The sequence below is a fragment of the Hippichthys cyanospilos genome, chromosome 17, assembly GCF_059441005.1.
Source record: "Hippichthys cyanospilos isolate Australia breed blue-spotted pipefish chromosome 17, RoL_Hcya_1.0, whole genome shotgun sequence".
Taxonomy (NCBI): Eukaryota; Metazoa; Chordata; class Actinopteri; order Syngnathiformes; family Syngnathidae; genus Hippichthys; species Hippichthys cyanospilos.
Window position 1 is genome coordinate 11,997,933 of NC_142385.1, and position 13,649 is coordinate 12,011,581.

At 42.2% G+C, this 13,649-nt stretch overlaps 1 protein-coding gene and 1 pseudogene across 2 annotated transcripts; both read right to left on the minus strand.

The window, feature by feature from the left end:
* Nucleotides 1-317: 317 nt before the first annotated feature.
* Nucleotides 318-2,452, minus strand: LOC148409689 (peroxiredoxin-like 2A; annotated as a pseudogene). Its single transcript, XR_015868393.1, has 5 exons — nt 2,228-2,452; nt 1,139-1,230; nt 917-1,057; nt 653-817; nt 318-594 (listed from the first exon to the last, which is right to left on the minus strand). The product of XR_015868393.1 is annotated as a peroxiredoxin-like 2A (transcript).
* Nucleotides 2,453-3,610: 1,158 nt separating this feature from the next.
* LOC148409690 (uncharacterized) lies at nt 3,611-8,069 on the minus strand. The gene is made up of 7 exons (XM_088439636.1): nt 8,025-8,069; nt 7,417-7,572; nt 7,112-7,192; nt 6,761-6,907; nt 6,426-6,533; nt 6,223-6,351; nt 3,611-6,047 (listed from the first exon to the last, which is right to left on the minus strand). Exons 2-7 carry the CDS (start codon nt 7,561-7,563, stop codon nt 4,251-4,253), a joined length of 2,409 nt encoding a protein of 802 aa, XP_088295762.1. The 5' UTR covers nt 7,564-7,572; nt 8,025-8,069; the 3' UTR covers nt 3,611-4,250.
* Nucleotides 8,070-13,649: the final 5,580 nt, after the last annotated feature.

Here is a 13,649-nt window from a genome sequence, read left to right on the forward strand (position 1 = left end):
AAACTATTTTTAACATATTTTATTCGTGATTACTGCAAATCAAATTTAATCATCGTTTTACGAAAAATGTTTTAGTAAGATAACTTACAAGAAACGTTTTGTATTCAAACCTTTCATGTTTTTGAACGCCTGAGAAACCTTCATAAAATCAATGGGTGAACACCCCCCCCTAAAAAAAAAAATAACAAGGTTGGACGTTTTGTAATTCAGAGTATACATTTATTTTGCATGATATTGCACTAATCCTGTTGAAGTATTTGTCTTGATTTATTTTTAGTAATCACACAGAAGTTTTGATTTAATATAACCTGAACAAGTTCTTGATTGTCATGACATGTTTTATTGAGTAACAAAAGGACGCCCGGTCTTTGAAACATCAAGTCTGTTTGCTCCTTAGGGTTTGAAAACAGACAATCATCAACAGACTGGGAAGCTTTCACTACACAAAATCAACTATGCATGCAGATTAGGTTACTCGCTGACAATATTCTCCAAGGGCACAAGTTCTTGTGGTATTCTCTTGACGGCTCGGATAACATCTTCACTTTTGACCTTATCTCCAAACTCCATCTCTCGATGTTCTAGCAGAATTCCCTGGGGGGGGACGATAGTTATTTCCTGACTTCATTATGCAGACTGGGGTCATGTTTACCTGCTGATCACTTCCGATGACAAAAACACCGCCCAGAACGAAGCCCTCTCCCAAAATATTCCCCTTGAAGCCCTTTCCAAACGCCCTGAGGCCATTCATCCAAACACCAGCACGAAGGAACGCCATGAGGCCCAAGCGCCGCTCACGAGGCCCGAAGAAACGTCTCTGCAATGAACAGAAGCTGTGTGTGAGAAACCAGTCTCTCTCGCTCACGAGTGTACACAACACAAACCGCTGTCATTTTTTTTTCTCTCCCAAAAGGACCTTTTCGTCCAAGAAGATCTCCCCGTTGAAGTACGGCCGGAATTTCTTGACCTCGACGCCGATGTTCTCCTTGACCACAGCGTAGAGCGGGACCCCCAGCTGGTCCAGCTGGGGCTTCAGAGAGGACAGCTCGGCGGCCTCCTGGATGACAGTTTGACATGGTCATTTATTTACCAAAATGCCCTCAAGTAACATCACGTTCTGATGATGTCAGCATATTACCTCTCTGCACAAAAATCACCCGGGCCTGCGAACCGCCATAATGACCGCGCCCGTTTTCTCCCACAGAACCTTGGCCTTAAATTTAGTCTTCTCTGAAACAAAGGATGGAGGAGAAGAAGAAAAAAAATCATGTTGGGGATTGATTCAGCAGTCATGTCAAACTCCTTTAAACTTGCAGGCCCTTGTGGAGTGTGTGTGTATATATATATATATATATATATATATATATATATATATATATATATATACACACACACACACAATACATAAACAAGCAGTATATAAACGAGGCTTCAAGGATTGATACGTACAAATAATCGTAATGAACTAAAATCGTTTTTTTCAAAATGGGTCTAAAATGAAACCTAGCACTAAATATTAGCAAACAGGTGAGAAAATCAATACCATGTCATACAGGTAAATAGTTTATTAAGGTAAGAAAAGATTTTGTTAGTAAACATGTGGGAAACATTGCCCTCTAGCGGTAAAATCACAAAGTACTTGATTCGACTTGTTATAAAATTAAAGTGCTTGACTTTTTAAATGTTATTATCGCCAAGGATTAATTTAATCAGCCGTGGTAGTCAATATTGTGATCGCGATTAAAATTCGAATAACTGCAGCAGTTAGGATATGTACGGGATCAAAAAAAAAGTTATTTTACTTTGACCATCGCGATTTGCTGTGAGGAAAGAAATGAAAAACAAGGAATTAGGGATTAAAAGTAATCATTGAGAGTGAAGGAATCACTTTTTTTTTAAAGACGATTACAAAGTGATGTCAGTGAGAAGGAGGTGAGTATGAAGGAAGTCAGTTTTGAAAGGGGGTGAAAGGACAGTTAAGTATGTAAACCAAAAAGGCGTGTGTGGCAAAAGTAATTGAGGATGCTAAGGTGCTAAATGAAGAAGGGAAAGCCCCAAAACATTTGAGGCTGCAAAGGAAGGAAGGTGTACAAAGCCCAGGAAAAAAAAAACAAGAGTGCAAACGACGGAAATCACATGAAGGATTAAAATTGAGGGAAAGAGGTGAAAGGTTAGAAAGCAGCCGCAGTGCAAGCTCAAGAAAAATTCTAAATTTGCGCAAACTCACCAGCGTTCAAAGTCGTAAGCTGCGCTTCTTCTAGATTGTGGAGATTGGCCTTCAGCGGCATCGTGATGAAGAAATCCGTCACAAAATTGAGAACGCGGGCCACCAGGCCGCCCGCGGCCGCTGCGGCTTGAACCAGTAGAGCCATTCCGATCTGCTTCGACTTCCACTTCGGTCGCCCGCTTTCTTGCCGACAATCTGTGCGTGTAACCGCGACGACCTCGTGAGCGCGCACGTCATAACGCCAGTCGTTTTTGATTGAACCCAGCCGCGAGTGTTGTGACGTCATAAAGTGGTCATTGTGCAACGCTCCCTTCCTAGCTGTTTCCAAAGCCACCATGACGAATTGGGTACTGTAATTTACATATTTCATTTTTTTGCCGACTTTTAGTTGTTCAAATCGCCGTGTTCGCTTCAAATCGTCGACACAGACACGAAACAATTAATAAAATGTTTTACTGCCAATGCGTCCACAAAATTCACAACTAGCTTAAACCTACAAAACATTAAGTTACATTTTATATTTTTTATGATCAAATGTATACTTTTCTTCAAAAACAAAACGTGAAAGAGAAGTTCGTAACATTTCACTAACGGACTGACAGAAAAAACAATTACAGTTTTGGGGAAACTTTGTAAAAGTACGGACCTACGACCACGCAACCAACCGGACTGTAAATGATGGACCAGTATATTGTCCACCTCTGCAATTTTGGACATAAAAATGTCTAAATGGTTTAAAATATATCACCTGTGTGTAAAATTCATGTAGCGAATTAAAAAAAAAACAACAGCTAAAATCAAACTACTGTTTCTTAATCAGGGGGCCCTTGCCTGAAGTAACGACAAAAATGCCTGAGAACATCACTGGGATAAAAGATGCAGAAAATTGCCACACTGTGTTCTTATATGCACAATTACTTAAATTTTACTGAGGACATAATGAGGAATGTAGGATATTTGAACGAATGCTCATCAGCGGACCGTCAAGCAGCTGTGTTGTCATTTTCAGCTTGTTCTCCTCCCTGGGAAGCCACACAAAAGTTAGTCACCATTAAAGGTGTGTGGGAAAAAAGAAAAAAAAAAAAAAAAAAAAAATATATATATATATATATATATATATATATATATATATATATATATATATATATATATATATAGTACAATCAATTTAAAATAAAGTTCACAAACCTCTTCCGGCACTTGAAGAGGTGGTGGACTTGCATCCTGCTTTTCCTCCTCTTCAGTTTTTGCTGGCGGCTCACCTTCAGGCAGGACTTGGTCGGGTTCGGGCTGCAATGACTCGGTTGGCAAAGTCTCTGCCTCGGCGGGCTCAGCTTGAGAAGACTCTACTGTGTCCAGTGGCTTATTGAAAGAATCGTACAATTTTGCATAAAAGTGCTATTTATTATGATGCCTCCTTAAGAGATTTTTTTTTTTTACTTTTAGTCAAAGAATTCTTATGAAATAAGTTTGCAAATTGCAAGATTAAAAAAATAGTCAAATGAAAATGTGGTAAATCGAACCTAAATTGACATTGACAAGACGATAAAAAACAACAAACAAAAAAGTATATTGGAATCATCACATCATTGTTATTTATCCTTAACACAGGTACTGGAATCAGAAAAGTAATTCAGTCGGAATGCAGGCAAACAGGAGATGAGGATTTCACAACACTCGGCATCAAGAAATGAAGTCTTCCTCATGGTAAAAATTACCGCTTTTGTCCACATGGCGCCGCCATAAACAATGAAATAGAAGTTCTTCAGTGCTGCTTCACAGCCACGGAACATGAAATAAAATCAGGAACAAAGAATAGAGCGGCCAGTGCTTAAAAGTATACCTACATACAGTAGACAACTACAGTAAATAACGTTTGTGTTCTATATTGATATTTCTAATAGCTGACACTTTCTAAATAGGACTTATTTTTTGACTAAAATCCTTTATTACATCCCAAGAAAGCCTTATATAAAATTATGCACTTTTATCCACAAGTGCACAAGTCGCTGAAAATTGTGTGCTAAGGCATTGGACTAGCCTGGCCAGACCTAGGTTGGGAGGTCTTGGACAGAGCGGAGTCTGTTCGTGTTGACTCCTTCTCAGACTTGACCGAGGAGGTCTCAACTTGCGCTGGTTCACCCTGGGAGGCCTCAGCCTGCGTAGTTTCCTCCAGAATCGACTCCGCCTGCACAGACTCAGCTTTGGTAGACTCAACTTGTGTGGGTTTGACTTGAGAGGCCTCAGCTTGAGAGGACTCCGCATGGACCTGTATAGACTCCATAATTGGGGATTTCACCAGTGCAGACTCTGGGGTCTTCGCGAGTTTGGATTCAACATGAGAGATCTCAGCTTGCGTATGTTCTTCCAGAATTAACTCGGCCTGCACAGATTCAGCTTTGGCAGACTCATTTTGTGTGGGTTTGACTTGAGAAGCTTCAGCTTTAGAGGACTCAGCCTGGATCTCCATAGACTTCATAATTAAGGATTCCACCAGCACAGACTCTGGGCTCTCCGCATGTTTGGATTCAACATGAGAGACCTCAGCTTGGAAGGACTGGGCCTTTGCAGACTCAGACATGGTGGTTCTGGACTGAGCAGAGTCCAGTGTTGGTGAGTCCACCTGCGCAGACTTGGGCTGAGAAATCTCAGCCTGCACAGACTCTATCGTTCGAGAATCCACTTTTAAAAATTCCATCTTGGTAGACTCCACCAGTGTGGACTCCATCTGCACAGACTCAGCCATGGAGGACTCAGACATGGAGTTGTTTGGCTGAGCAGAGTTAGTTAGTGTGGACTCCACCTGCGGATTAGACTTCTCAATTTGATCAGATTCAACATCAGGGGAATCAATTTGTGAGTTATCGGTCTGTGCAGAACTTATCAGTGTGGACTCCACCGGTACAGACTCACCCTGAGAACACTTATCCAGCACAGATTCGAACACAGACGTGTTAGGTTGAGCTATTTCCATTAGTGCGGACTCCACATCCTCAGACGCGGGTTTGGAGGTCTCAATATGTGTAGAGTCAACATCAGAGGTTTCATCCTGGGAGTTCTCAGCATGCGCAAACTCCACCAGTTTGAATTCTTTCTGCACAGACTCAGCTGGTGCAGAATTAACTGGTTTGGACTCCAGCTCCCCAGACTGTGCTTGGGAGGTCTGAACTTGGGTGAACTCAACTTTGTCAGTCTCAGTTTGCTCATACTCCTTTGGTGTGACCTCCACCTGTTTAGACTCAGCCTGAGAGGTCTCAACTTTTGCAGGGACTAAGTAGGAGGCTTCTGCTTGAGAAGACTCAGCAGACATGGACTTGGTCTGAATGGTCTCTTCTGGTGTGAATTCCACCTGTGCAGACTCAGCCTGTGAGGTCTTAGCTTGTGCTGAGTCTAGGTGGGAGGCCCCAGCTTCAGAAGATTTGGCCTGTGTGGACTCGACCTGCAAAGACTCCTCCGGTGTGGACCCCAATTGCATGATCTCTGCCTGGGCGCTTTCAATTTGTATGGATTCCATGTGGTGCTCCTCAGCCTGAGCGGACTTAATAGGAGTGGCTGAACCATTAAAGCCCTCACCTTGAAAGGACTCGGCCTGGTTGGTCTCAGCCTGAATGGATTCTTCCTGCGTAGACTCAACTTGGGAGGTATGCACCTCTCCTTGCAAGGATTTCACTTCTTGTGCAGCCTCATCTTGGTTGGGCTTCATTTGTGAAGACTCTGAATTGGACGTCCCAGCAGGTGTGGTTTCAACCTGAGAGGCCTCAGATGGTGAAGACTCCACCACTGCAGACTCATTCTGGGAAGACTCGGCATTTTCGCCTTTCTGGGAACAGGGTTTCAGGACAAATTTCTAAGTCAGATATCCGTCAAACAATCGCTTGGCCTGACTCCTCATCTGGCTTTTTCTTTGTCAACCTTCACCATGCTTCTAGTTCTGGTCTCAGCTGGACTACGGACTCAATGAATGACTGTTTCGAAACAGATGCCAATCCCTTCACCTTCTCTGATTGTTGGCTTTCGAGGTGAAGAGGGCTCGTTCGGCTTGGCAGTTCCAAGTGTTGGCCCGCCTGGCTGGAATTAGAGCCTTCGGTCTGCTCCGGCTCAGTAGGTTCAGATGGGCTGAACTTCTGTAGGTCATTCGGGAGAGAACGCAACCATGTTATTGGGACGTGGAGAAATGCTGCCCAAAATATCTCACCACCTTCTGCTCCTGGGATTTCTCCACTTTGAGCTGGTCCTGCTGGATGGCATCAGACGGTGGTGAGACTACTGAAGATTCTGGAGCAGTTATGTTAACAGTCGATTTCACCTAGTGGACATATGAACACTTGTGTCCGCATTCTGGATCTCAACCCCGAAAAGCAAACCAGCTAAATACCACATGCGCTTAGCTAACCTTTGACCTGTAGTCCTCAGCCAAGAGATTGCACACATTGCATGCACATGCAGCACCACCAACACCACCATGCATGAAAGCCACCAGGAAACACCACCACCACCACCACCACCACCAGACATGTTCTGATTTTTTTTCACCTCCTGTTCAATCTCCAGAGGTCCACTTTGGTCTTGCCCAGTAGCCTGTTGAGTTTCTGGCTCAGGGAGGTTCATCTCAGGCCGCTTAGCAGGTTCAAGCGTGGCTGCCACACGACCATCCGGTCTTGCAGGCTCCGTTTCAGAAAGCTGTTAATGTGCCAAGTGTCAAAAACTCTTTAGACCCACAGCATTCCATGTTTCTGACTCTCTGCCTTCACCTTGCCTGATCTTCACCTCACATTCCTCCAAAACTGACTGAACTTGCTGCCTTCTAACTGGTGACTGACCTCTGGAATGCGACTACACAAAACGGTAAAACGCAAACCAAAAAAACAGTACGAAGGTAAGTACTTTTTCGGCCTCATCCTTCTTGGCTTCCTTCTCTTGGGCTTTGGCTCGTTCTTTCGCCACGAGTGCCAACCGGGCCTGTTTCTGTAAGAATCAGAATTTCACACATTAAAATTGTGGCGATTCATTAATGGACTCACGTGATCAAAAGAGCTCCAGACAGCATATTCTCAGAGGAATGGGGCCATTAAGCTTAGTGTGTCACAAAGTTTCAGGGATTTGGTAAAACAGACTCAAAGCTTCAATTGAAAAACATGTTGCACAACAGTGCTAATTACTGGTAAGACAAACTTTTTCATTCTTTTTACCTTTGCCTCATATTCAGCGTTGGAGTTGTATTTGTACAGCCAGTGGGCCAAAAATTGGATGGGGTCCATGGGACGCTGTTCTACAACTTCAGCAAGCCCCTCTGCTAGGCATGAACCCAGATGTGTCTTGACGTACTCAGAATCCATGTTTTGACTCTGCACATGTAGTGGAAATGCACTTGTGATTCATATATGATGGCCAATAACGCAATAATCTCTTTTGCTACAGTTGCTATTTGATTGAAATGAAATAGGACGTTATTACAGGCGATTATTGTTGGCTACTGGCTATTGGCTACTGTAGAAGATTGAGCTAGATTTTTCTTTTCAGGAAATGTTGGATAAATTGTAAATATATTCGATCAAAAACATTAAACAAAAACATCATTTGCGATAATGTAGCAAATTGAAAAACAGGTTGACGATGTCTATAAGAAGGCGATTGTGAAGTCATTGGACGAAAAAAAATATAGCGACACATTGAATTTAATACACACAAAAATACCACACAAGACTACTGAATATTTTTTAGAACTAGCTACGTCATTTAAGTATTGGAAAAATAAAACGAAGGGAAAATGGAAAGAAAGAAAATTACTCAAACAAACCAGTTGTCAAGCGCGCCTGCACTTCCGGGTGTGTTTGTTTGCGTTTCTATGGTAACAGTGTCACATTTTAATAGTCTGTAGTCTACTTGTAAGAACGTTCCGACTCACTCTTGCCATTATTATTTCGAGATTTCAAAAAATTACACTTATTATTTTAGTGGCTATATCAAATAAAATTCGTACATTTTAATATGTTAAAGAATTTTACATTCCTTTTATTTTGTGATCCTTTTTCAAAAGCAAGTTTTTAATGTTTCATGCACGATTTAAATGTGCTTGTTACTTTAATCATGTCACCTGTTGTCTTCATTATAAGAAAAAGCAAATGGGTGTCAATTCAAATTAGCCACAAAGTCTGGTCCCCGGAAGCCACAATCTAGCCTCTTTTCGATGAAAAACATTTTTAATATAAGTGTTAAAGAATTGTTTGACAGAAAGTTTATTTAAAAAAGAAATGTGTGTTTTTCTTCTTTAAAAAAAAAAAAAAGCACACACACCTGTATAGTTTGCCTGTCTTTCACATGCATTTTCATGTTTTACGATTAGAAAATCGGATGCAACTTGGACGCCAAGAGGAAGATGTCAGTGATGCTAACCTGTACGGGAGGAGGGGCTCCTCCGGTTTCAGGTTGTGAGGCGTCAGCTGCCCTCCAGAAGACACACTTCTTACTACTGCCGCCGGCTGGGGCAGTCAGGAACCGCAAGCACGTCTTCCTCAGTACTTGGGACGACGTCAACAGGATTTATTCTCCTTGTTCACTTGACTGGATTCTGTGGGATCTTTTGCTCCACCGTGCCAGGTATTTGACCTCTTACCTTTCTCGAGTGTTCTCTTCTCCTTCTTGCTTACACGAAACTCTAATAGTCTCATTCCAAGCTGCAGGTTGAAAGTTTTTTAAAGTAGAGGTGAGATGTTTGCATGGAGGTGCCCACCTTTAATTTTGGAGGGATAAATCGCCACATTTTGTAAAAACGAGCCAAAAGTTTCTTTTTTTTACGTAATGCTACCAAAATGTTAAAGTTTGAGTTGTTTGGGATCTCACTCGCAGTTATTAAACTTGAATTGGTTATAGTTAGCACACATCTGTTCTAATAATAAACATAGACCTGTAATTGAGCTCGGGGTCATTTTTGGAATGGGAAGACTTGTGGATTCTCTGTAGTGGTTTTGCATGCGTTGCGCTTCGCATCTTGATGACCATTGTGGCCCTTCCCCTCACTTTACGGTGAACCCTCGCTATTCGCGGGGATTTGGAACGTGACCCCCTGCAAACAGCAAAGATTTGCAAATTATAAACTCCCCCACCTCCCCAAAAAGTATTTACACAGCAGTACCTCAACCTACACCGCTTTCAGAGCTATCAGTCAGGCAATCAATTTTCAACAATCCTTGATTGTGTTTTAAAAGTAGCTTTCTTTGCTGTCAAACTTTCAAATTCACACCATGAATGACATCACCCCCTATGATCAGAAATTCGGACTGATTTTTCCATCACATCAGAACTGCTCCTTGCTCAGCCTACTTTGAAACGACCTTGGTCAAACTGTAACTGAAAAATGAGCTTAAGCTCTCAAGTTACCATTGAACAATTAGTAAAGGACGCACCATTCTTCCCACCCCCTTTTTTATCTTAAAAAGAGGAAATCCACAGCTTTCCTTTACAACAATGTCACTATAATGCAATTCAGCATGAAAGGTGCCTAGTGTTCCAATTAATTTGTTCTCAATTTGAAAAGACAGCTGCATTGTTTCTATCATCACATTCAAACACATGAAAATAAAAATCCTGATACCTCCAGAAACAATGTTAAAATCTCTGATCTGCCTCAACATTCACCCAAGGGTACACATACAGAACCACCAGAACCACTGCACTAGTGGATGATAATGGGGATCATAACACTTCAATGTTATGATTCTCGGCAAATCCCATTGCTTTTTTTCTTATCCCTGAAGGATGTTTTTTTTTTTTTCCTCTCCCACCCAAAGACATTTTGCTGCCGTCACATGGTTCATGGAGTCTTGGACGGCAAGGCTGTGGGTTTTGGGTTTCTTTCACCAAGCGCGACCATGTGACTTAGCGCTTGGCCACGGTCACCATGTTTTCCCGGAGAACTGAAAAGGTGACGCGAGGTTAAAGTAAGCTTGCAGTGGTTGTGTTTGATCTTTTGTTTTTTTTAATTTAAGGCGAGCGGTGTTACATATTTCATTTCGTTCCCTCCTCCCCTCTCGTCTGGATGGGATGTTCTTCTCACATGTAATCTACTCGGATTTCTATGCCATTAGAGCAAAGGCCAAATGGGTCAGGGACTGCATGTGTTTTTGAAAACATGCACATCAACAAGATGCACAACTGTTTGCCATTTTTAGGTCGATAGCCCGATTCATAAAGGCGTGACGCTACGCCAAAAATCTCGGTTCGTATACGTCGGCTTTAATGCCACGGTTCGTTCGTTTTGGGTACCGTAAGGGAACCAAATCCAAGTTGTAAAAGTCCTCTTTATAACACGGAACACTTGATAGTAAGAGTTTTTCACTTTTGCAAAATGCTACATCAAAAGTTTATTTGCTTCTCAGGAATGTGAAGCCTCAATTTTTGCTGACAACGTGTTAAAATATCACATATCTCCCAGCTTGCCTTCACACACCCCCAGGGTTTATATGTAAACCCATTTGAGAACTGATGCCCAGGCTAATCTGTTCTGTGTGTAAAATTTGCAATCCCTTCCAAACAACATCCCTTTGAACCGCTCATCAACCTTAAACTTCATCGCGTGAATGCTGACGCAGCTCTGAGGCGTATGCTTCTGTCAATGTCTATTAATTATCAGCATGTATGTCTGCGGGACCAGTGGAGTGCACGGGCCGGCTTAGCTCTGGTCTTTACAGCTCGTCGGGGTATGCGGCGCCACGGAGCAGCTGCGCTCTTAGCAGTGGCACCCCGATGCATGCATATATTTACAGAGATATCAGACCTTCAACATCCATGTGGCCAATCGCCATAATAGTGTTGTTGTAACACGCAGGCCGCAGTTCGTAAAACTTAGAATTAGTCAGTATCCCGGGGTTAAAAGCTCCCCGGCTCCCTATAGGGTTCGAAATACGGAGTTCGTCAGCGTCTGACAAGGTGATGATGCCGACGAAGCACTGTGGCGTGATTTGACCCCGTGAGAACTCAGCAGGAAGGGATGTCAAAGAAAGCTTTGAGTCAAAGCCTATCTGGCCATGGCGTCTTTGCAGGTAATAAAAATAATAGAGGTGTCAAAATAACATTAAATGTGATCGATTAACTACAGCCATTGTTAATGTATTGTGTTTAAATTGCCTTAAGCTCATTTTGAATTTTTTAATTTTGATTGAGGGTTGGAAAACAAAGTCAATAATACCCTCAAGTTCATACATTGCTTGGCATAACCTCCAAATTGGGAATAGAAGGAAGACGTGAAAATGGAAGAGCTTGTGACATCTGCAGGTCCATTGAATGGTATATTTAACTCTAAAAATTCCCAGAAAACATCTTTGAAAGGTAGTGTGGTAACCATCCTTTGAAAGGAGTTTTGCTTACCGCAGAAACAGTTCAATTTCAACTTAGCGCATAAATGCAAAGCACCCAACTACGGCTACAAACTCAGCTAACGATAGAAACAGAGATGTTAATGTATTACCACACCAATGCAATCTACTTAACTAAACTCGAGTACACCCATCATTTGAGAAAGTCTGCAACAGACAGGCTGACAAGTTAACTCACTCACTGCCATTCACGGCTATATAAGTCAAAACCCCATTTTAACTTGTGTGGCAGTGAATGAATTAGTCCCAATTTGCTCGCGTATGAAATATAAAACAAGTTGTAAGACTAACAGTGCCGGCAATCCGAGACGTAACTTAGAAGTGTCCACGTTATGCATTTGTATCTTCAGCTGGAATGTCAAAGGTTACGCTGCCTTCGCTTACAGGCCATGTGTTATATATACTGTTGTGGAGCTACTCCAGAAAGATATTTCTCCGATATCAATGTTATGTCATTATTTATTTATTTATTTATTTATTTTGTGTGTGTGTGTGGCTGTTTTGACCGGAAAAGTCACAAATAAAACTGATTTTTTTTTTTTGACTGCTCCGACTTAAAAGAAAGAAAAATTGCAAGACAACTAGCAATGTGAACATGCAATCGATAAAGTTACGGACATATATGGAAATCAGGGATCCGGTGAAGCCGAATAACTGACCCACAATGTAGCGATCGAACACTGTAATGCAATGAATGTTTAACACCCAAAGCGAAGCAACACATGTAGACAGACAACATATTAATTCTCACAGGCATGTATTATTTATCCTCTGCAACAAAATAACAAACACTACCAGAATTGCAGCGCAACACCATCAATGAAGCAACACATGTAGACAGACAATATATCCACATCTCACAGATCTGTATTCTTTTGGTTGTTTGGGACCCCGATTTCAGAGCCTGCCCCCACCCCCAACCTGCGTTTTTGTGTTTAGCATATAAATTCTCCAAATGACATGTTACTGCCAACATAATTTAAATGGATCTTTGAGGTGTCTCGGGTCGACACTCGGGTTTTGGGTGAGAAAAATACATCAAGGCAATGGAGGTCAGCGTTGCTTCTGAACGATCAAGTGTCTCCTAGCCACGTGGCCCGAAGCTCGCAAAGTGCACTCGAGGGTGCGAAGGCGGAAGCTGACTTGTGTTCTCGCCCCCACCCTCGCCTTAGAGCGCGGCGGGCGATCCGAGCCGACGCGAAGGCGGGCGGGCCTCGCTCGGCCCGGCACGGAATGAGCGCAGTCATTCGGCTCCTGTAATACGACGCTTGGTCTTGACAGCCGCTAGCAGCTGGGTAGCCATCGAATCCTGCTCACACGCGGGAATGCATCATCCGCCGTGTTATCACTCTCCCTCAACGTATGTGTGTGGGCCCCAACCATTCATGCGTGTACTCCATCTGAGTGATTAATGGATTTTATTGGGTCATTTACAATACTGACTTTTTATTCACCGTCAGCGACTTGTATGACCAATACTGTTTTTCCCCAAAACAACTTGAGCGTTAAGAAACAGACAACATGGGTGATACCATTAACCTTACGCGGTATTGTGTCTGTTTTTGGACATTTTTTTCCACAGTCAATTCGCAATATTCCAGCCAAGGTATGGCACACTCCCGGTTGTGTGGTATCTGTTAAACTTTGACATTTTGACATCATCTGGGTGAAATTTCAGCTGCCTACTGTCTTCTTTCAATGCTAACTCTTTGGTATGCTAACTCTGAGGTATGTCTTTAATGTAAAAATCAAACCATGAGACAAAATACGCACAATTGTTAAAAGAGAAGTCATGTAGCCTTGATGTATTTTTTAAAAAATCCAGCAGAAAATATCCATGAATACTTATTTAAATTAATGTTTTTATGTAAACTTAATATTCATAGCGTTTGCATAATTCTCTTCCACTCATTCTGCCGTTACATTATTTTTCATGTACCTTCCAATACCTTTAAAAACACATTTTTCTACTTTTGTTGAAGGCTCACGTAATGACCAATCACGGCTTACCTGTTGGTCATGTGACGTTCATTAGCCGACCTGTGATTGAT

What these genes read in the sequence shown, in the direction of transcription:
- LOC148409690 (XM_088439636.1), bottom strand. Translation starts at nt 7,563, where the DNA reads ATGGATTCTGAGTACGTCAAGACACATCTGGGTTCATGCCTAGCAGAG. An exon ending in CTCTGGAGATTGAACAGGAG is followed by an intron (nt 6,534 to 6,760) that starts GTGAAAAAAAAT and finishes TATGTCCACTAG; the next exon opens with GTGAAATCGACTGTTAACAT. An exon ending in AGAAATCCCAGGAGCAGAAG is followed by an intron (nt 6,352 to 6,425) that starts GTGGTGAGATAT and finishes AATGACCTACAG; the next exon opens with AAGTTCAGCCCATCTGAACC.